Genomic DNA, 23,052 nt, shown 5'->3' with positions numbered 1-23,052 from the left:
AGGCCTATCTATGACTATATATACTCCAAATACATGAGTGGATACCTTTCTATTTGCAATTAAATTATAGTAGTAAAAGAAGTGTGAAGTGAGGGCGCTCTTATCATCTTACAACATCAAGGAGGGAATTCAATGCTTCAATGAGTATAGGTGATGTAATGATGATGTGAAATAAACGGTGTCAAAACAAACATTAAATTCTCTTTATTGTTAATGGTATTTAAAGGTATATTCAGTGATTTCACTCAAGAAACCTTAGGTTTCGTTTTTGGCTGGGACCTAAGCCTTTCATCCAATCAGGATAGAGAGCCAAAAACGAAACCTAAGGTTTTTTGACCCCCAGGGGTTAACTGGGGACAGGGAGGAACTCCTTATATGGTCAGCACACTCTATAGTAGAGAGGATTATCACAACAAAACAAAAAAATAAGTGATATTTGAATTAAGTGAAATCACTGAATATACCTTTAATGTTTGTGTTAGGGACAAAACAATGGTGTTTTTAAAACAGACATTGAACTAAACACAAACATTAAACCTGTATATAGGAGGGGCTGGCGCCCCTCAAAATAGTGTAATTACCATTCACCACCATCGGACCATGTTCAAATTAACTATTTGCTCAATGTGTTTTCCCCTACTAGTGTTTCATTGCATTTGAATACCTCCTAGATTGTAAAAGAAAAAAAAATCTATTGTTGGCAGCCTAAAATAGGCCATGTCACAACGTCAACAACAGGACTGGCCTGGCCTGTGGAGCCTGAAGTGACAGACGTGTCAGCTGAGCAAGCCTTCCTGTTCTCTGTCAGCTATAGTCTATGTATGACTTGTCTTCACATTGCCCACTGACCAGTGATTATATGGTTTTATTTATAATCCTTCAATAGAGGTGGGCCACCACAGTAAGACAATCGCTAGTACCAAAATTTGAGAAAGTATTAAGACATGAAAAACAGCAAGCAAGGCTTGAGCAAAGATGGAGCCAAAAACTAAATAGCCCCCAACATCTACTGCTGTGAAAAATGACAGGACAGATAAGAAATGATGCAATGCCCCACACAGCCCAGACCTGCAGTAACCTGTCCAACCAACAATTTCTGCAACAACACTTTCCCAATTTAATAACGTAAAAGGTCGATAGGATCTGCTAGCACGCCAGTCAGACTTATCTTGGTTCAATAAGTACGGGGCATGAACATTTGCTTAGAGCGTTCATTGTGTCGAGGCACATTGAAACACATTCTCATTGGCTCTCTCTCCTCTGTGGCAGTGTGCACATTCAAATCTCTCCCTCGCTCCCCTCGGGGTGATTGTCAGGACAAGACAAGCCTGGCGGTGTGCACTGACTGCACGCAGCAGCACAACCCCCTGGCTCCATTACAGCAAAGAAAACATCCCTGAACCCAGGATAGGACACGTTTTGCGTTATCCATGAACAGGACTCAGGGCATTCCTTGCCGCTAATAAGGCCTGACTTATACTTGGATGTGCGCAGGTGTCGTGCAAAACAAATACAACGGATACAGCGGATCGCACTGCAACACAAGCTTGTAGATCTGCTATTTTCAGTGCATAGCACATGCGAACAACCAAGTATGAAATCAGGCATAAGACCCAGTATACTGCTAGACCTACAACTGTACAACTCTGGCACATGTTACACATTCAGAATCCTGTAAATTGAACCCAAAACAAGCAGCTCATAACGGCCAAACATGCTGCTGTGCAAAAAAAAGTCCTGCACTGCTGAGGCATGGCCAATTTTGGAAATGTTTGAAGTGGTGTTTACTTCAAAGAGGTGATGGTACTACTATCTATGGGCTCTGAGAATGCACCAGCCAGATGCAGGAAGGGTTCATTGGACCCTGGAATCTGGATTTGTACTGCCGTAGAGATGCCTGGCCTCCTAATTATTCTTCCAGAGCCAAATACGCTTTGCTTGAAGTTTCCAATATCCAAGACAGTCAGGCTGTCTTGATTCATTGGAACACTTAACACACACTCCCTGAGAGCAAGGCGCATGCTTCCTAATTTGGTCTATAGAGACAATATATGACTAAGCTCACCTGTTATGGGAGGACAACTTCACAGTGGAGGCCGACTCTGCTTTCGAGGATAAATCCACGTGATCGGTGCCCTCTACATCCACGGAGGACTCCCTGTCGGCTTGCTCTGCCATTTCTCCAGCTTTACTCCTGAGGCCCCTCCTGGTATGGGTGTGTTCCGATCCATTATCGTCCGACTTCTCCTTGGACAGTGAAGGGCCCGTTTCCGATGCATCGCCAATTTTGCGGTCCCTGCGGACATATTTGGAGGTGAATTCGTCCGAGTTGCCGTAGCGCTCTGCGAGTTCCCTCCTCCTTTCGGCCTTGTAGCGGGCGATTCGCTCGGCCTTAGTCTCCAGGGCGGCGTTCTGTAGGGTATCTACACCATCCATTCTGCCGTCCCCCTCTATTCAAATATAGCCAGAGTTCTGAGGGGATGCTGGACCGACGTCAAGTAACCAAAGCGAGCAGATTCCAAGTCAGTTATCTTAACTGTCCAGATCAGAAGCAGACAGTGGGCCCTTCCCTTCAGATCAATGGGCTCACTTCGTCCAAGGCATTCCAGTGCTGCAAAACAAAACAGGTCAAAAGCATTAGTAATGCACAATGTCTCAAAATCCCATACGATAATAGGCTCTCAAAACCTTTCCAGACCTATAAATCTGTGGGCTTGGGAGATACATACATACATACATACATACTGCTTCAGCTTGGGGGTCATGATTGCAATGGAAATTATATGTAACTGCCTAGGAGCTGGAGTTTCAAGCCAAGCTCAGCAAATATCCTGCCCTGACTAACAGCCCCCCCCCCCCCCCCCCCCTCCTTGTGAGGATGATGTCAGCTAGCTCTGATCTAGGATGAGCCTGCCCCAGACCAGAGACTGACTGGCTGATCGCCGCACTGAGACTCTCATGTAACCTCCATGTAATCCACCCGCTGGGAGAGATGGAAGGTGGGTCGGGCTGGGGGAATGTAAAAAGAATAATCAAGTACTATAATCATCCTTCCCCCCCCCCCTCCTTCTTAATTGGAGGCCGGTGCCTCAGAATCGCAACTTGAACATCATCCAGTCACGTAATGCTGCTGTATTTACTACAAGAGCAGGGCAATGAGCTCACAGGCTCACAGCACAGAAAAACCACACGTTGGACTTGAGACTGGAGAGGTTCTGCAGTCGTAGAGAGACCCACTTAAACACACACAGGCCGAGCTGACAACGGCAATAAAAAAATATATTGAGCGAGCGCAGTACGCTCGCTCCACATAAAGACAGAGCGCAGGGGGTTTCTATAAGGCCGTCTCACGGCACAAATATGTTAACGATACCTTAGCCATGCAGCCTCTGGACACCCTGCAGGAGCTGAGAGACAGAGTCAATGCATAGATGGAGGAATGTTTATATAAGTGGGACAGGGGGTGTGTGGGTGTGGGGGAGCCTTAACGTGTCCCTTAGGGATTTCTACAGTATGAGGGCAAGGGTTAATTCAGCACATCTGGGTTTGCACATTGAATAACTCGCAGCTTGCGATGGGAAAGGGGGGCATACGCGCTGTTGTAGAAACTAGAGAAGGGTGTCAGGAGAACGTTTCGTCGCTGCAGTGCTGGGCAGAAACCTTGTATCTCCATATTTAAAATATTTAAAACTTGTTTTAATGCCCCACGTCGTCGCCATTTTCAAGTGAAAGGGCCCGGCCGGCCTAACTGGTTGCTAATCCAGACACCCCCGATCCTGACGATTCATGACCTTTGCTGCATGTCACCCCCCATCTCTCCCCCCCCCCCATTTCCACCATACTACACCATACTGTAGTACACACTGTCCAATAAAAGGCAGAAAAACCCAAAAAAATATCTTGATTAAAAAAAGAAAAGTAAAAATGGCCAAGTAAGTAACAACAGAAGTGACTAAACAGCAACTACATCGGATCCATTCGAACAAACTCTTTCCTGAAAAGTAAACACTTTTGGTACAAGGTTTCCACGTGACAGCAGCGATTTGTGAAGAAAAGAGGCGAGGAGAGAAAATGGAGGAGAAGAGAGGGGGGTGTTTAGGGAAGAAGGGAGCTAAAGCAGAGGTGGTGTCATCATAAGGCAGAGTAAATGAACTCTGTCCAAGGAAGCCAGTGTTGTAATGATGACAGCCTACCACAAATCTCCTGAAGCCTCTACTAACTACCTGCTGGATCATAAAAACCCTAGCCACAATAATCCAGTCTTGTTCCACTGAAATAGTCCAGTAATAATGTAATTTGACCTCAAACTAATTGCAAAAAACCCCAAACTCAGCTGATTTTGTATCTTACATATGTCCTGAATAACATACAAAAAGTTGCCTGAAATTGTCTGAGGGGAAAGGGTTGAAAATGACCTGTACAGTATGGCCACCATAGACATCCAATATAAGGCAAATAATTTCAATTTCATTTCATTTTGCTTTAAGTAGCATGTGACATGTCAAACTAGGGTGTTTTCACGATGCTGAGTCCATTCCAAGCATTAGTTTTGCATAAAAACACTCCTTGGGCTAATACCGGCCATAGCCACTTGCCCAAATGTGCTGACCTCATCACATTTGTGATGACGGCTATGGCCGTTATTAGCCCAAGGAGTGTTTTACTTAAAGCAAAAGGACATTTTGAAATTATTTATTATATTACACAGGAAAGCAGCGCATGTCAGGACACATCTGTGCAGTTATGTGTGTGTGTGTGTGTGTGTGTGTGTGTGTGTGTGTGTGTGTGTGTGTGTGTGTGTGCGCATGCGCATGTGGGTGTATGTGTATGTGAGTGCAGTGCATGCCATCACCTTGACCTCACCGAGCCCTCCTCCTCCACCGTAGCACAACAGCATTTAGTTAGACAATGAGGAACCACGGTGTCTCCCAAGTCGCGACAGTTTGGATAGAATGAACACAGTAAAAACCACAAACTGTTATTCTAGCAGACAAGTGCACCTTTGTCCGGGTCTGGCTCTTAGCCTTGCGGTGTCTAAGGGTATGATCATACTGCTCTCCTTTTTTGAGAGAAACATAGCCGCACCTTCTTACATAAACCTGTGAGAAACGACCAAAAAGGTAGCCTCGGTCCCAGGCTTACTTATCTGCGAAAAGAAAAGCCTGGTCACAACCTAAGGCTGAGAAGCTATCGGCGGTTGTATCCTCCGGAATATCCGTCAGATGTATTTCCCCCGGATACGATATTTCCCAGACCAATCACAACACATTTTTCATTCGCGGAGAATGTAAAGTGATTTGTAAAGCATCAACGTCATTTCCTTCGGCGATACTTCCGCTAAAATCCCGCACTTCCGTTGATAGTCTTTTCAGTCGCGGTCTTGCCCAGGGTGCCAAAAAGGCCACCATAAAAAGTCAAAAGACAGCCACCTTTAAAAGGTATTGGTCGAGCATTGCGTCTTTGAAAGTGGATAGTTGAATTATTTGATAAATGCACAATACGCAGTGCACCGCTTTAGAACTGCTGATCATCATGATAAATCGTCTCTGCCGTCTCAAGATTGCCGCCTCAGCCATCAGGTCTTAAATTTGCCCTATGGTTAGCCTGAAGTAAGCTTTAAAATGAGCTTCATCCAGACGAAGCTCCTAGACGCGGTTGTGATCTGCCCCATACCGCTGTCGGGGGGGGGGGTGGAGGATATCACGTCTTTCCTTTTCACCAGAAAAGGCGCTCTAGGCAGTGCTGTCTTCTATTCATAACATTCAGAGAGTGTGAACACACCCTTAAGACAGGGTTTCTCACCCATTATGTGGTCCCCCGTTTCTAAAATAAACATTTCTATAGGAGAAGTATTGTAAGAACAGAGAATTCAGTTATTAATCACTTGAACATTAGCGTCCCTATTCTGGGGTGAACATTTTGCAAAAACAGCAGATCTACAAGACCACAATGCATCGCGTACTAGCAAGTTGCAACGCGCTGAGAGCTTGTACTGTAGTGCAGATAGTGTAAACATGAAAACAGGAGTGGGCATAGTATAGAGCCCTGAGGGACTCCGGTCCACTAAGTACATGGTTTAGTGGTTAAAGGGTAATTTACCAACAAAAGTAGGCAGAACAGTAAACAGCATGTAAAATGTACTGGGCACTAATTGATGATCCATTTACATTGCAAATGGATTGACCTCATCAATTAGTGTTTGGTCCCGGGGAAAAGTGAGAGAATATGCGATTCCAAACAGATTTTGAATAAGTTAACATTTTGACTTGAGAGAGCAACAAGAGCAGCCATGCTCTGAGGCATTATTAATAACTACTGGCGTCATCTGTAACTTTTGCTGGATTTCAATCCAAAGCAAAACGCGCACATTTCCTTATGAAGGCAAAAGGTTCCTGAGGTTGGACGTGGATTTCAGTTTGCCACAGTTCACCTACCTAAGTCACATTACCTATAAAAGGAGCACAGAGCGGTGTGCCAAAGCATGATCACGCAGATCCAAAACAGAAATGCTGCTTTGTTTGGAAGCTGCCTCTGTTATTTCAAGCGAACAAGGGGGGGGGGGGGGGGGGGGGGGAAACCCACACAGCACTGCATGAGTCATACATGAGAAATCATCACCCCTATCAGTGAATGGTGAACTCACCCGGAGATATGTTTTGTTTTCGCTTTACCTTTTTATGGTTAGTTCTGGAGAAGAAGGGATGGATGGAACAAGTGGAAACATGCAGGGCCAGAAGGCACACGCAGTGAGCTCTCAACGAGGCCCAATGTGTCTGTGAGCCACAAGCAATGTTCCAGCACAAGCAGATGTTTAAAGGCACTTTTAGAGAGGAAAAGCTTTTATATAGCACAGCCGGCCTCATCCATTTCCATCAGCATTTTGTGCACCCTGATGTTTCCGACAGATGTACTGTGGCAATTGTTTTGTTGGTGGACAGGACACTTGATAAAGGTCATCTGGGAACATATCGCTTTACACAGGGCTCTCCTTTAACAATTCATGTCTTCATTTTCCACAAACGCAAGCCTGACAGTTAGCTCATATTGCAAATGTGGATTCTGACACGGGTCGGACATGTAAACAAACCAAACCCTCTGTTTTGAAGAGCTCGGTTGTGCTCCCCGGCCTCTCAGGGAACTGTTTACAGGCCATGAGGGGAAGCTCTGTCCACATAACGGCCAAGTGTGTCACTTCCCGAGGGCGCATCATCATATCCTGTTTCATAAAAACCCAATTAATCACGTTATTGTACTCCAAATCTGGGCAAATGTCCAGGGGTTTCTCGAGGGAAAGGATGGGCGAGGACGTCGTTCGGTGCGGGATCAAGGGGCATATTTCCCTCTCACGCTTAAAGGAGTGTCTTAGTCATTGTCCTGTACTCTCTGTGGTACGAGAGCTCCTTGGCAGTCTGCTATTTGTTTTCTTTCCCCGTGCAAAGACCACCCGCTATGCTGGCCAACAACCTTGGCTGTCCCTGTGTAGACTTGCATTTCTTACCAGCTAAATAACTCAAGCCTTCTACTATATAACACCCGAAGCCCGAGTTAGACTTACTCGCGCGTGGGTGTCGCACACCAAAACTAGCTGATCTACAAGCTCACGGTGTGTCACACCGTGATGTGTTGTGTGCTTGTAGATCTGCTATTTTACAGTAGGTGTGCAATACACAGCATGCAACTAGGAGTAATAAAATCAGACGCAACTGAGAGATGTTGCAATACCGCTCACGCCATTCAAAGTGGTACCATATGGAAAGCTCCTAAAGTTTATCTAAGCGGCCCTTATCTTTTTGACCCGTTACTAATACAAGCTTTGATCTGAACACCAGCAAGTCAACTGGCTGCTGTTACTTACAACACTGTGTGTGGTCAAAATCATAACTCAACGCTCATGCAGGGAAAGTACTATAAAAGAAAAAACTCAACATACTTTTTTTTGTCCCTCCCAACGCCAGAACTTTATGCCAACAAAAAGTTTGAGGTTTCACCCCAGCTCCGCCAGGTTGAAAGGTATAAAAAAATGTAAACAACATTTTCTGTTTCATTTTCTGTTTCATGGGGAACATCTTGAGATGGAGCCGATATTTAGATTTAGAAGCATGCGTAAATGATAGCACATTGGTCCAATTCAACCTGTCACAGAGTTGGTGCAAAGTTCAGTCCTTGTTACTGGATAGTATAGTTAGTCAGACTCAGGACTGAGTCAAGCTGAACTGCAAGACCGGGGAGTTAAACTGGGAACAGAAAGAAAAAGGGAAGGAATGGGGAACAACATGCTGACTCCATGTCCACCTACTGACCCCATCCTCATTACTCACAGCCCACTGGTGTCACTCTCTATATACGAGAAGGATTCGAGTTCACAGTGGGGGAATGAAAGCACTATCACACGCTGACCCCTGTAGAGAGTATGCTCTTAAACATGGGTTCAAGGGTTCATTCTCCTCGTAGCAGGACAAGACCTATAGTCAAAAAGCTGCCTCAGGGGGCCAAACCGGCCGACCTGCAGTCTATTAGCCTCTGGATGCCTTCAGACTTCAGAGATCGTGTCTGTGCAAGAATGCTCAACGGGAATGCAGAGGCAACACCCCAAATTCACCAGAGCGTGGATATCATGACTGCAGCGATATTCTAAGGGGTTCCTCTTGTATGTATTCAGACTTGAGCCTGAATAAACAGACCCATTGCCTGCAGCCCACTTATGGACAAGAGATGAGTGCAATTGTATGTCTGTAAGCCGTTATTAAAGGTCTTATCAGAGGCACACTTCCTTTCAACACGGTCTCGAAACACAGACCTCACAGAAGGGATAGTGGTCGCGGCACTACAACAACAAAGACATCTATTCTACAGTAACTAGAATCAACTCCCGACACAGTAGAGCGACACTCTCGCCCACGCACGCATGCGCGCACACACGCACGCACGGTACCGCATCACTGAGCTTACAGGCAGCACACATCTTCCCAACCCAGTTTTCAACACGTTTGCATTTTACACAGAAATAGTGCGATATATAGTGTGTAAGGATACAGCCAGCCATCTTAATATTACAGCCAAGGCAGCAAGGCTACAAAAAAACTGGGATCTTCTGTAAATTGGTTGATAGGCGATTCTTCAAATGCATCATGCATGTAATCTAATGTAGATCTGTGTTACTGTTTGAGCTCACACGTAGAGCATCTATTTTTGCTATTTGTCATCATAGGGCTTAAGTGGTTAAACACACCCAGACATTAGATTTCCTTTCCTTTGCATGCGGAGAAGAGCTGGGTAAGGATACAGCCAGCTCCTGACACGCATTATTCCTAAGAGAGGAGGGTGGAGAGTGGAAAATATTTCCCATAGTGAGAAACCCAGGTGTCAAGAGCAGCAGTCTCTGCTGTGAAAGTTCTGAGGGAATTGATGATTGGAAATCCTTACAGTAAGCAGAATGACAAGTAAATCCTTACATGCATGTAGTGGTGCTGTGCTGAGCGATATGGACAAAATCGAATATTTATGATAAAATAAATACCTCAATGCCTGTCACTGCATACACACAAACATAATGCAACGCATGTTATATACTGTATGCAAATATACTGTAAATGTAAGATATTGTGCAGTGTGCACTGTGCACATACAAACACATATGGATAATATCTAGAAGCAGGACCCATGCACACACTTAAACCTTCAAGCACCTCAAAATGGAGGATTATAATGTACATACATATCACAATATTGATATATCAATTTTGCACGATGCCTAAATTAAAATCCAGCGCACTATCAGGCTTATTTATTTAAAGTTATTACACTCAGGGATATCTTATTTTTGATTAATCAGAGACAGTCCCTGTAGCATCCATCTCAACACCATAGCACTACTTTTTCCTGCAATCTGAGCAAAGGAATTATAACATTTTCCAGTATGAGTTAAAAAATAAGTGTATTGATATGTTCTTTCATATAGCATAACCAACGCTATTGTCATGTAAAAAAGGTACAGTGCACGGATGTAAATGAAAATACAACATTACCTTTGGCTTTTTCACAATGCTTTTGAAGGGGGTGACACAAGAGGAATGTGATATCCCTTGCTGTGGGAGAAAGTGTCTGTGTGGCCTATCTGGTGTCTGTCTATGCACTATGCATGTCTGCCTGCCTGCCTGCCTGCAGCCAGGTCATGTGACCAGAGGAGTGGTTATGGGTCATCAGCTCCTAATCCAATAACCATATCTGACTCCTGCATGTGCTAAGTGTCGACTTAGACCCATTAATTTAGCCGAGAAAATGCATCCGAAAACACTGAAAAACAGAGGCGGGCCTATTGTGTATTTCTCCAAACCACCCTCTTACAGTAATAGACCGCGTAATGAGAGGCCAACATGTTTCTCATTATAAAGCCATTTTGCTGCATTTTACTGCAGTCTCATTTAAGGGCTATGCCTGCAAGCCTAGGCAGAATGAAAACAGGGTTTTTAATACTAATAAGCAATCCTACAGCATTTCCACCCTGCACTGCTGAAGCAGGCCTTGATTAATAGTGTGATTTGTCGCAGTACAGGAGCAGTGCGTTTCCACTAATGATGCTGGAACACTGTACTATCCTGACTCAACTTCTCCCTGAGTGACTGAACTGGCGAGGGAAGGGGAGAGACAATGAAGATGAAAAGGGAGACTGCGGATTGGAGCTGAAACAATTATTTTCTTAGCAATTATTCTAGCAATTACCGTTCCAGTATGTCGTTTTAATATTTGAATAGTGTTCTACTGCATCTACGTCAAGTCAATTAAACACTTAAGGGGTATTTTACAACTGATTTTGTTCAAAAATATTGACAATGGCCGATCTACAAGGCAACGTCACACCATCACTATTTTGTGAACGTGTTTTCTGTTTGCGTCTGATGACATGCCCAAAATACAGATTGAATATGTAATTGATCCTTTTTTTATGAAGTTTGTAACTTCAAACAAACGTTTTAAACATGATAGATTCATTGAACACACCTTTTTAATGCTTATTTTATCTGAAAGTAAAATATCCCTTTATATATATATATATATATAAGGGGGGTGTTATATAAAAATATAACTCTATGGGGTAGACAGAGTATCAAGATTAGTGGGATGGTGGTGGGGTAGGCGTGTGGATTGGAGACAGCTCCTTCTCGGAGGGGGGTGGGGGCAGAAGAAGGGAGAGACGATGGAGAGATCATGTCTGGAGAGAAACGGAGGCTTTTGTGAGTGGTGGTGGTGGTGGTGGTGGAGCCGGAGGAAGTGGTTTTGTGGCGCATATGCCAAGAGGCCCCAGCCTGGGGGTGAGGAGGGTGGGGTCTGCTGCAGCAGAAGGAAGATGGGGCAAAAATGGGGCTCGATTCAGAGACTAATCCAGTGTTTCCCAAACCTTGTATCTCAAGATTCAAAAGAGAGCATTTTGCTGTCTCCCCCCGGGAGCCAAACTTAAAGGACCACTTCACCACTTTTCAACCTATCTTCATATAATTGGTCCTCACTAAATGTCCGTGATAAAATACCAAAACATTTCTACTCAAGTCTGTCTTATATAGGAATGGCTGTGGGCAGTTCAGAGACCCGTCCACCAGTGACATCATTGTTAGGCAGATGTTTTTTAATATTTAGATTTGTTTATTATCATGGGAAAGAAGGCTTCCATTATCACATTGCAACTTTTCAGGAATAGAGTTTCTATTAGCTTTGAATTCCCCATCGATGATGTCACTGGTGGACGGGTTTCTAGCTATATAGCAGTGTCCCCCCCCCCCCCACACACACACACACACACGCCCTGCTGACTGAAGCCAGTCATCCATAAGGCAGTTGACATTACAACCCCCTGGTCTACTCATGCCTGGAGTCTGTGTCACCGAAAAATGACCCCACTGTAATGAACAGTGCATGAACAACAGGCCCACTACATGTCTACAGTACATCTCTCACTGCAACGCGGGTAAACCAAACATGCTTATTATATTACCACCCCCCTCAGTCAGCTAATAGCTCATGTCTACCAAAGTTCTCATAATGCTGTGCTGTGTGCGGTTGTGCAGAGAATACGTGTGTGTGTGTGTGTGTGTGTGTGTGTGTGTGTGTGTGTGTGTGTGTGTGTGTGTGTGTGTGTGTGTGTGTGTGTGTGAGAGAGAGAGACATGAGAGAAAGACACAGAGCGAGAGATACAGAAAGAGGTTTTCTTCCCCCTTTAACCGAGAGGTTGTTTTTGTTTTATAGTCTCCCTTTGTCCCAGCCTTCCGGCTTTCTGCATTCAAAGAGGAGCCATTAAACACATGACGCACACAAGAACGCAAACAAGCAAATAAGCTGTAAGAGAGTGTCAATATGGACCCATAAGGGTCCGACTCCGTCCGTAGTACCCATATTTATTATTTACACTCCTAGGGTTGAAAAGGACTGGATTTGGCAGTGTATGATTGTGGAGGTTGGACTGGAGAAAGGGTGGGGTTTATGGGGCTTTATCTGGCTGGCAGATCAGGAATCTCTCCCTCTCACCGCACACATACACACACACACAATCACACCCACACAAAGCGTGCTAAGTTGGATTCTGTTCAGAGAGCTAATGTAGGCCAGATACACACACACACTCAGAGGGCTTTTTAATGGGACAGATGTAGTAGCTATACCACACCAAGTGTTATCCTACTGCAGAGCTGCTCCGACCACAACCAAGCATACAATGAAAGGCCAGTGTGTACTTCCAGTCTTTTCTTGTGATGCATCACCTTGGCCCCTCTCTCCCGGACCCAAATTGTCAAATAAAAGCAACATTTTAAAGAGCATAGGAAGAGTTTACTCTCTCTAGGTTACTAAACAAATGGTTTCAGACCCCTTAAAAAAGGTACAAAAAAACAAACAAAGTATGTAGACCCATATAAAATAATCCCTCTACTCACCACTACTGTGGTGTGTGGTGGTGTCTACAGAGACACTTTCCTCTGCCTGTATTTTCTTATTTTCAATTTGTTGTCTCCACCAGCCGAAGGCATGGGGAGAGTATGTTTTGCACTCCGTCCGTCCGTCCGTGTGTCCGTGTGTCCGTGTGTCCGTGTGTCCGTCCGTCCGTGACCAGCTAATCTCAGCCACCGTTAACCCGGTCGATGCCAAATTTTGCACACACACTCCCTGGATGCCAACGATGAACCTCTGCCCCAAACTTTCCAGAACGGCCTGTTATAGCGCCACCAGGAGGCCGCTTTGTGCAAAACAAGTTTTTTCACAGTACACCTACAGATTTTGTCCAAACATCACGCAAATTAGTACACAGTCTCTCTAGAGCCATTCAACGAAACGGGTCTTTCAGATTTCTCAGACTCCATCCTGATTGGTTAAGATTGGCTTCCAAAGTTCACAGGAGTGCTCAGTTTCAAACAAAATGCTGCAAATCATGAACACATCGCGTGATTTCCCTGAAATTGTGCACGCACATTCCCACTAGGCCGAGGACGAAATGCCACATGAACAATTTCAACTCAGCCTCAAGGTGGCGCTATAACTGGCCCAAAAGTGTTTTTACCTCTAACTGCACGGATCTGTGGATAACCTGGTGGAGACCTGTGCCCAGAAGGGCACTTTTTCTAGTTTAGGATGTTTCTGGATGACAACCATTGGACAGCTGTGTGTGTGTGCGTGTGCGTGTGCGTGTGCACGTGTGTGTGCGCGCGCGTGCGTGCGTGCGTGCGTGCGTGTGCGTGTGTGTGTGTGTGTGTGTTGTATTTATTTTGGTGAGCTGGGAAGGAGGGGCACAACTTTGAATGTTGTCGACAAACCGCAACCAACAAAACCTACTCGTTATAACGTTAAACTGCAAATGTGCAGATCCAACCCCTAGACCTGACTTTGACGAATATTGTCTGTCTCTACTTCAAATGGTGCATGTATTACAGAGACTGTGCATTACACCCATTCACACACACATATTCATACACTGGTGGCGGTGGAAACCATGCAAGGCACCAACCACCAGCACACCAGGAGCAATTAGGGATCTATTTAGTGTCTTGCTAATTAGGGTCTTGCTCAAGGACACTTTGACACTAACTTCGAACTGGCGACCCTGCGGTTACCATCCGGCCACTCTACCACTGAGCCGCCACCACCGCCTCAAACCAATGCATGGCAAATCATTAGGGTGCAATTAAGCATTAGACATCCATCACAACAACTCCAAGTAATTTGATGACAGACATTTAAAACCTGAAACCGATACAGGGCACAGAGCTGAAAGATGAAACCAGGTCCCAGTCGGAAGCCAGATCACATAAGCTTTCATTTTCGTCTGCGCAAAGAAATTGAAGCCTGGGAAAACGCATTGGCCGCTATCTGGTCTAGAAGTGGGCGTCAACCCCGGGTGGGCGGCGCTCCAAATGATGTGACGTACTAGTGCTGCACTAGGGGGGAGAGGAGGGACCGGGGCTGATGGACAGATCGGTGAACCAATCAGTGCGTGCGCAAATCTCATGCACAACCCGCCACCTTTAGACCAGAAACCTAACACATTAGCTCAGGCTACTGTTGAAGAGCATTCACAAGTATTTGAGTGACGCCATTCAGTAATAAGTCAATGTGAGGAAGAAGAGACATCCTTGCAAATTCTAACTACATCGGTTGGTCTTGACTTGAGAAGTAATGTTAAGTCCTTAGACAAATTGAAAACAGAAAAAGTACCAACATCATGGCACTGCATCTTTAAAGCGTTTCAGATGACTAAACATTTTGTTTTAGAAAACATTTTGTACTGTACACAAACATTTATCTCAATATACTGTATTTTTGGGTCAGTCAGTATCATAGATAGAGAGAGCATTATTATTCACTGCGTACTGACTATAACTTGGGGAAACATGAATGAACCACAGGACAGTAATCCCATCCATCACTCGGGCGCTGTAAGTTTCAGTCCTGTGTCTTCGGTTAAATACCTTCTAATATGACTTTTACACTTGTCAACAGCCGTGGACTTTAAAACATAGTTCAGGCCCAGACTGGCCGTGGCGCCCTGGACCCGTGGGAGAATACCTAACTTCAAAAGGCTTAACATCTCACTGCATGCGGTGAGAAAGAGGCCGAGTGCAAAACGTAAATGGAGAGGGAGGATGGGACACAATCACAGAAAAAAATCAAAACACTGAACAAACGGAGGAGGGGCATACAACGAGACAAATCTAAGTCATATGGGGTCTCTCCCTTTCTCTCATGATCTCTGGCAATCCACTGGACAGCATCTGGACAGCTGGAATTTGACCACGGTGGGGGATGTGGGAGTATGGCGTTTCTCCCGTTTTACAGTATTAAGAGCTGAGATACAGCATTAAGAGTGGTGGAATTAACCATTGAATGGCAGACAAGCAGCACTGACTGTAAGCTGGTGTGAGTGTTTAGAATGGACACACTCACACTGACAATGCTGCGAATGGATTCTGTTAAAATGTCACAAATTAAAAAAACCTTTCTTGCTCACACGTAGTAGTTCATTTAGGATTATGGGTATCAATACGGTGCAACGCCTACTGAAATTAATGGCTTGTTCTGAGGCATGTATGTGGGGAAAAGCAGTTCAAAGTCAAAGTGGGCTACTCCCTCTGAATGTGACATTTCCTCGTTGCAAGCACTCATTTGCGTGCATGGCCACCAGATCTGCGTAAGACAAGGCATTAGCCCTGCTTGCATGTTCACGTGTAAAGTGCCGTTTTATGGCGATATTTGTTGATTTATCTCGGCATCACTCATGTGGTTAAATTAACTGATAGTCCCAAGAACTCAATGCATATCTTGAACAACAATGGCTGTTAAGCTGAAAACAAAGCAAATAAGACTTTTAGGGAATACTGCTGACATAAACATGTATAATATGATCTTGCTGGCATTTTCCGCAGTGGCTAAATTAAAATTCTGGGGAAAGACATGAAATGGAAACAGTCATTTTTTTAGTAGAGGACCTGTTTTGTGGATCGATGCAAAGCAAACCTTGTGCAACATCTGTATTACTTGCTTCCATGTCCAAACAGAAGGCTTTGGAAACCCCCCACCCCGCATCTGGTCTATCCGGATCTGCTGTTAGTCTGTCTGGCTCCAGTGGTGTTTCATGGAGGAACTGCAGATTCTGTTTCTGCCATGGAGCAAGTAACCATTTACACCCACTTTCTAATCCCTAGTGTCCCTACTTTTGGGCATAGTGGAAAAACATCTATTTTTGAACCTTTTTGAAAGTATAAAATAGTTGTTAACCCCTGACCTTGGCTTTCTTTGACACACTCAAACCTGGCCATTGCAGCTATTGCCTGTGTCCCATGTTTGAGGGGTGCTAGCCCCCTCCTATGCCCAGCTTTGTCTGTTCGTGTGAACACAAACACAATGATTTATTGGCTGATCACAGATCACCCATAGCGATGAGAGTGAGGCCAGAAAGAGACACCAAGTGATTGGCCGGAATGACATTTTGTGATGATTTGATTGGCCGAGCACGGAATGTGATTGTACAGTATGATGATGAGAGCGCCACTCACTTCATACAAGTGTTATTTTTTATATATTAACCCATTCTGACCGGGCACCCATTTTGGTGTCAGCATCATGTTATGCTTTAGCTATTGAAAAATAGCAGATCTACAAGCTCATATCGCGCCACCGAGTGGCGCGATACGAGCTTGTAGGTCTGCTATTTTTTGAAAAATCGAAGAGCGACTGACATTTTTAGAATTTGATCTCGGGTCAGAATGGGTTCATCAGACCAGTGTGTGTCCGGTGGAAACCTCGTGTGAATCTGATCTCAGGTCAGAATGGGATAGAAAGCAAATGGTAAACAAACTGTACGTACACACAAAACAATGACACTCGTCAAACCTTTGCTTTGACTGATTCTGTTTGGTTAGAAAACAGCAAATGAGCTTTGCATCGTTTCTGCCTCATCTCTCCACTTGAAGTGGATCATAGTTTTTCAGCCACGGCTTTTCACCCAGCAATGTGCTAACTAACATCGAGTGAAATGAAGGTCTGACTTTGTGTGTCTCATGTGGTCCCCAAAAGAAGGATATATGCTTCACGAATGAAAATCAGGCGTGCAAATGAAATTCAACCCTGAGCAATGTGCAACGTGAAACTCATATTTGTGTAAGACATCTGCACAGGCCCCGGCCGTGCAGTCGATGACTCAATAATACAGTTTAACGTCTTCAGTGTCAATGCTGGAAATCTGCCCCTCTAATTGCTAGCCTGGTTTATAAATATGTTTTAACAGAGATTAGCCTCCAGCTAACCCCTAGCACCCTTCTCCGGGGAGTTCCAATTGCTCATGTTGTCACATCCCCTCTCCCTACTGTAAATATTTGTGCTGTGTGGATGGACCTGCCTGGCGGGGCGGCAGACACCGGCCTCTGCTGAGTGCCGTGGAGAGAGAGGGGAGCGTCGGGGTGAGACCAGGAGAACGGAGGGACAGAGAAGGTGAGTGGGTGGATTTCCTGGCTTATAGCCATCAACTGTAGCCTACATTTCTTGCATCCGTTTGTGGAAAAAGAAAACAGTACTAGAATTAATAAGGGTTTAAAGTTTTTGTTTTTGACAATGTCAAAATTGTCAGCGTCCATTCGTCCAGGGCTAATCTCAGAAACCACTGGACCAATCAACCATCAATTTCAGTCAGATTGGGCTGAAAGTCTGAAACCTTCCCCAATTAGTCGTCATACATAATATAATACACCACACTTCCTGCTGGATCTATGTGTGCGCTCTGAGCAACATCTCTAGTTTATTTATTCTAGGTAAAACTGAGATTTTAATTTGACCACCACACACACAGTGAAGACTAAAAGTGTTGTCATTGCCCTGAGATACAAAGGTTTCCATGAAATGCAGGTGCAAACAGATTCTTCAGCAAACACCAAGGTATTACAGTATAAACAGTCAACATTAAGTATGTATACTGACCCAAGCATTTAAAGGTTCTTAAAAGTGCACTACTTTGTGATTAACATGACTGAAATTTGAATTTAAAAATCTAAAACGATGGCAGGTTACCTTATGCAGATACACAAGCACAAACCTTGCTTCAAGGTATCTTTCATTAGTGGCTCATTAAATGCTGTAATTACCCATATAAATCTGAATTACAATTCTAAATTACCAGGTTGGAGTGTTTAATTGTTTATATCCCCTCAATTAGCGTTTGGCTAAGCCACACTTTGCGTGAGGTAGGCTACACAGTAAAAGTCTAAATTACACTCTGAACACTTTACAATTAAGACTGAATTTTACTGTGTATTTTTCCCCAGTTCAGTGAGCGACAGCCCTTATGTTTATGACAGCATGCTGGCATAACAGAAACACTCTGTCCATTTACTATGAGTTCGAACAAACTGGCCTCAAACATACATACGTAGGTGTGTGTGTGTGTGTGTGTGTGTGTGTGTGTGTGTGTGTGATGGCCTTTACCCTTTAGGCCTTATGAAGAATCTACCAGGTGAAAAAGGTTAAAGTCCAGGATCAAATCTGCCAAACCTTTGGCTCACAAAGCAGTTAAAAACAGGTTGAACACAAAAGGCAAACAAATTGCAAAGCACTGGCTCTGCAGGCTCTCAACGAGGTCTGTGTTATTTCAAAATAAGCTTTATTTCGTCAACAAGCCCTTTTTTGCCTAAGAAAATAGTCCTGTCTTTCTTGGGACACTAGAAGCATTTCCATTCAAGATACCATGACATACTGTTAGTGTTTGTACTGTACGTTAGATATGTACACATCTTTTGCCCTTCCCGATACCGATTCCGATACAGCTTGCTTGCGTATTGGTCGATTCCCGTGTAACGATACCAGTGTGTAAATTAAAAATCACACCCGTGTGTGTACACAAACCCCCAAAGCTGGACATAGGAGGGGCTAGCGCCCCTCAAAAATAATCTAGGACAGCTTTCAAAGTGGGGTCCAGTGACTCTATGGGTTTCAAATGGACCCTTGACTTAAAAAGTTTGAGAACCACTGACTGATCTAGGAATGAAGAATAAATCCATTCATAATGTGCTACAAGTACAATAATAATGTACAGTAAGAGTATAAAACAGCAGTGCAACCTTTCCGATACTGGTATTGGAAGAACTCTACCTACAATCTCTGAACAAAGCCTTGAACTCCATATTGATTGCTCGGTCCTCTGATGTAGAATGTAATTATTTATGAACTGCTCTTAAGTGGAACTGGATCAAACCAAAAAGTGTCACGGTTGTTGGTCACCTTACATTCTTCATCTGAAGTGGTATTATGCAACACTGTGCACACATCACCTGTTCCAACTTACAATATTCCCAAAGAGCCTATAGCCCTGATCCCAAGCTCGCCGCCTCCCCCGCCTCCCCCTCCTCCTCCTCCTCCTCCTCCTCCTCCTCCTCCCCTCATCAGCCTTTCCCCAACGTGTTGCGTAATGAGACGCCTGCAGAGAGAGAGGCAACCCAACACCGCCGTGGGCTGACACTACGACGTGTTCAGGTGAGCGACAACACTTACCACCAACTCCCGGAACGAAAGCTCAACTGCCCAACTACAATGGAGCTTCTCTCTCTCTGTTTGGGGTCTTTACACGGTCCAGTGTAAAGGAGGCAGGTAAAAGAGCAGAGGAAGTGTGTGCTAGGGGAGGGTATAGAGGAGAGGACCACTCCCTGCTCTGGCATGTCAGAGCAGAGGGGGGGCAGGGAGGAGGGGAGGACTGTTGTGACATGACCGCTGTCAGAGACTTGGACTTAGACTAGTATAGAGTCACAGCCCGGCCTGGTCTACCTCTCTTCTGAAATATGGCAGGAAGAGCTCTATCCCATAATGAGATATTGACACACGCTCGAATGATTCGTAGTACTAACATGAAAGCAAATTATGGTCCATTATCAAGTATAATAAGTAAGATTAGGCCTGGAGACTGGATCCTTTATATTTAAGCCAATTAAAAATGATGTCATTATGTAACTCGTGTAACAGCCTGAGCATTCCCCAAAATGGATACAATTACTCATATTGGACACGAACTCTTTAACCACTTACAGTTGACAGTTGACATAAGCACTTTTTTCAAAGAATAATGCCCAAAATAGGGAAGCCAAGGTGAAAGTGAACATGTACCAATGACAATGACACGACATGGCCAATTGACAGCTGTGCAACAAAGACAAGATCTATGCATGACAAGGACCGCCCGGGGCAAAGCAGAGCTGTGATCACATACTGGGCAAACAAACTATGCCTCACAACCAACGCACTCACACAACGGTGCAAAATGCACACGCCTCAAATTCAAGCACTGCACAGTCCAGACTCCAGAGAGTCCAAAGCTTTATCCATCTCCAAACTAAAAGCATACTGTCTGTATGCCCTCGTCCACAAGTAGTTTGCATTTCTTTGCATCCTGCCGTGTCATGTTGACTTGACACAGACAAACACGACTTTTAGATTCCAGCGTGCTGTACTGCACGCCAAGTCACATACTCGCTGTATAGTCACACCAGAAACCAAAATGAGTGTTTACAGTAACTCTGTCACTCTGTAAAGTATTCCAGCATGTTTCACTTGGCCTTTAGCCTCCCCCTCTCGCTTTCTTATCCCATTGTTTTCACAGGTGTCATGCAGAAAACTTCCCTGAACTGCTCCCCTCTGTCACTGCTTGCAGAGGGACTCCCCATTCCCAGGGCGCTTTGGTCTCTCACTTGAAGAAAGAGTGGAGGCGAACTGTGGTCAACTGGGCTCCATCAACCAGAACACTTCTGGGCAGCGGGCCAAGTCCAAGGACAGTGGGCTAAATAATTTTAAAGCCTGGCTGGTATGACGTGGAGACTCATTCAGTCTTCCATGGCCCCTTCCATTCAAGCACAGTGCGTGACAGACACACGCATTCAATAGACCGTCTGGCACACCAGCTGGCATGATGGAGGAGCTGTCACTTTAACTGTAGTAAGCAAATAAGACTTCCACTAAATTGGATCAAATGTCTTTGAACATCGCATGAGATTCAATTTGAGGAGATCAGAGTCGTATAAAGAATGACTGTCCTTTTGTCAATTCATTATCTCAATGAGAGCTAGACAGATTAGGGAAGGAGGAAACTGCTGTCTCTGTCTGAGTCTGAACAATTAACATGTGTGTGTACTGTGTAGCCTAGTGTGTAGTACTACAGTTTTATAATAAAGACTGAGTGCAATGATTAAATGTTGTCATACCCTTGTCCAATTGTGGCTGATGCCGCAAAATATCATTATAGGCTACTTTAGGATATCACCAGGCATCATCAGCACAGCTGTCAACACCAGTTTAACAGGAAACGTTTTCGCAACAGTGACACACACTTCCAACCCCAACCATGAGCAATACAGTTTCAGTTTTGTCGTCATACACAGTAACAACATGACATAGAATGCATACAATAAATGCATGTAACTAACTTTACTTCAACTTACCCGTAATCGTTTGATGTTGCTCAGCAAAACAACATTCCCCAGTAAAAGCAGTATGGGCTATCCTGGAAACCTGTGGAGACTGGAGTCACTGGACTGATACGTTTTCGCAGACTGACAGTTCAAATATATATCTCGAAAAGACGGCGTGAAGCTATATTTCAGAAAATGAAAATAAAGTCATGGAAAATGCAACATACGGACACGGCATGCGATGAAGACAGCAAAGGCTTTGTGTTGTTTTCCAAACCGCGCGGGAGGAGACAGGCTTCAACAAAAACATATGGAAACTTCTCTTTGAAAAGAGACTTCCCGATATGTTCCTTGCGCCACTCTGCAAGCTTCACGACGAGACGAAAACATAGGTACAGTAGTAGGTAAATAAACAGTGCCACGGTACCACCGCCTGCTGCTCTAACGTTTTGACTGTCTGCCTGCTGAAGTAGTGAGCGGCGCGCACACCGCACACTCACTTCAAAAGTGGAAACTCCGCCCCTTGTTGCTGAGCGTGCATTATTGGTTCATGTTCAACCTATGTGTGTTCAACAGATACACAGAGCCAGGCCTACTGCAGCCAGCGGTGGTACTTATTAAAAAAATAAAATAAAAAGTCAAAAAACATCAAAATATTGGCCTACATTAAAAAATAAAAAATATTCTCAAACATAAAAAATGGCAGTAATGCATGGTTAATGTAGGCTACGTTTAACTATATATTAATAATCAAAATCTGAAAGGTAGACGTGTTGTGTAATCAAGTGGAGTAAAAATGACAGTAGCCTATTGAAAACTGGAAATAGGCTATGTACTATTAAATTATAGTAAATTATACTGTAGTGTAGTCTACTTCACACAGAGCTTTTATGCCTTTTTTAGGCCCATGCCTTTAGTGCAACTGCAAGCAGGATGATGTTATATTTGTGTCAATGTGCAATTTTGTACGACAATATAACAATAATAACAATCAAGTATACAACAATAAAACAATGTATAACAATAAAACAGACGTACGTATTTACTCACAACCCATAAAAATGGGTCCCCGACCCACTGTTTGGGAAACATTGTCAGATTTTAACATTTTAACAATCTTGTAGGGGGTCCTGACTCCTGCTCACCAAATATTTTCCAATGGGGGACTGTGTGGCCAAATATATAGCCTAAGCAAAGCAAAGCAAAGTTACCATGTTTACCCTGCAGGGTAACTGGACTAAGCTCATAGAACATTTCATGGTAGGGGTTCAATGCCTTGCTCAAGGGCACTTAAACGGTGGTAATTTTAACGTGCCGGTCCGGGGATACGAACTAGCCACCTTCCGATATCAAGACCGCTCCGCAAACCGTTCGGCCACCGCTGCCTACTATTAATTTGGGGGTCCTTGACATGAAAAGGTGTTTTAGATGAGAATGTGTTGGTGAGGCTTGACTGATGGTGCACCGTGACCGTGCAGCAAAATCTCATCAAGCTACTATGAGGGAGGGCTACTATGAGGGACGCCCCTTCCCGTCCCTCATAGGCAGTGGCTCATGGTGACTGGATGGCAACCGCACAAGGTTCCCAGTTCGATCCTGGGCTCCCCCAGAGTTATTGTCAAAGTGTCCTTGAGCA

At 44.4% G+C, this 23,052-nt stretch overlaps 1 protein-coding gene across 1 annotated transcript in view; it reads right to left on the bottom strand.

The window, feature by feature from the left end:
* Positions 1 to 21,864, bottom strand: part of svild (supervillin d) — a 96,584-nt gene extending 74,720 nt beyond the window's left edge. Inside the window, exons 1-2 of the mRNA XM_083787412.1 lie at positions 21,447 to 21,864; positions 2,066 to 2,611 (exon numbers count right to left, since the gene is read on the bottom strand). Of these exons, the coding sequence (XP_083643538.1) occupies positions 2,066 to 2,436 (371 nt within the window). The 5' untranslated portion in view covers positions 2,437 to 2,611; positions 21,447 to 21,864. The remainder of the gene's footprint in view (positions 1 to 2,065; positions 2,612 to 21,446) is intronic.
* Positions 21,865 to 23,052: the final 1,188 nt, after the last annotated feature.

This window comes from Protomyctophum parallelum (genome assembly GCF_964188405.1).
Source record: "Protomyctophum parallelum genome assembly, chromosome: 17".
Taxonomy (NCBI): domain Eukaryota; kingdom Metazoa; phylum Chordata; class Actinopteri; order Myctophiformes; family Myctophidae; genus Protomyctophum; species Protomyctophum parallelum.
Note: the sequence above shows the minus strand (reverse complement) of the source record. Positions and strands in the feature narration are given on the sequence as shown.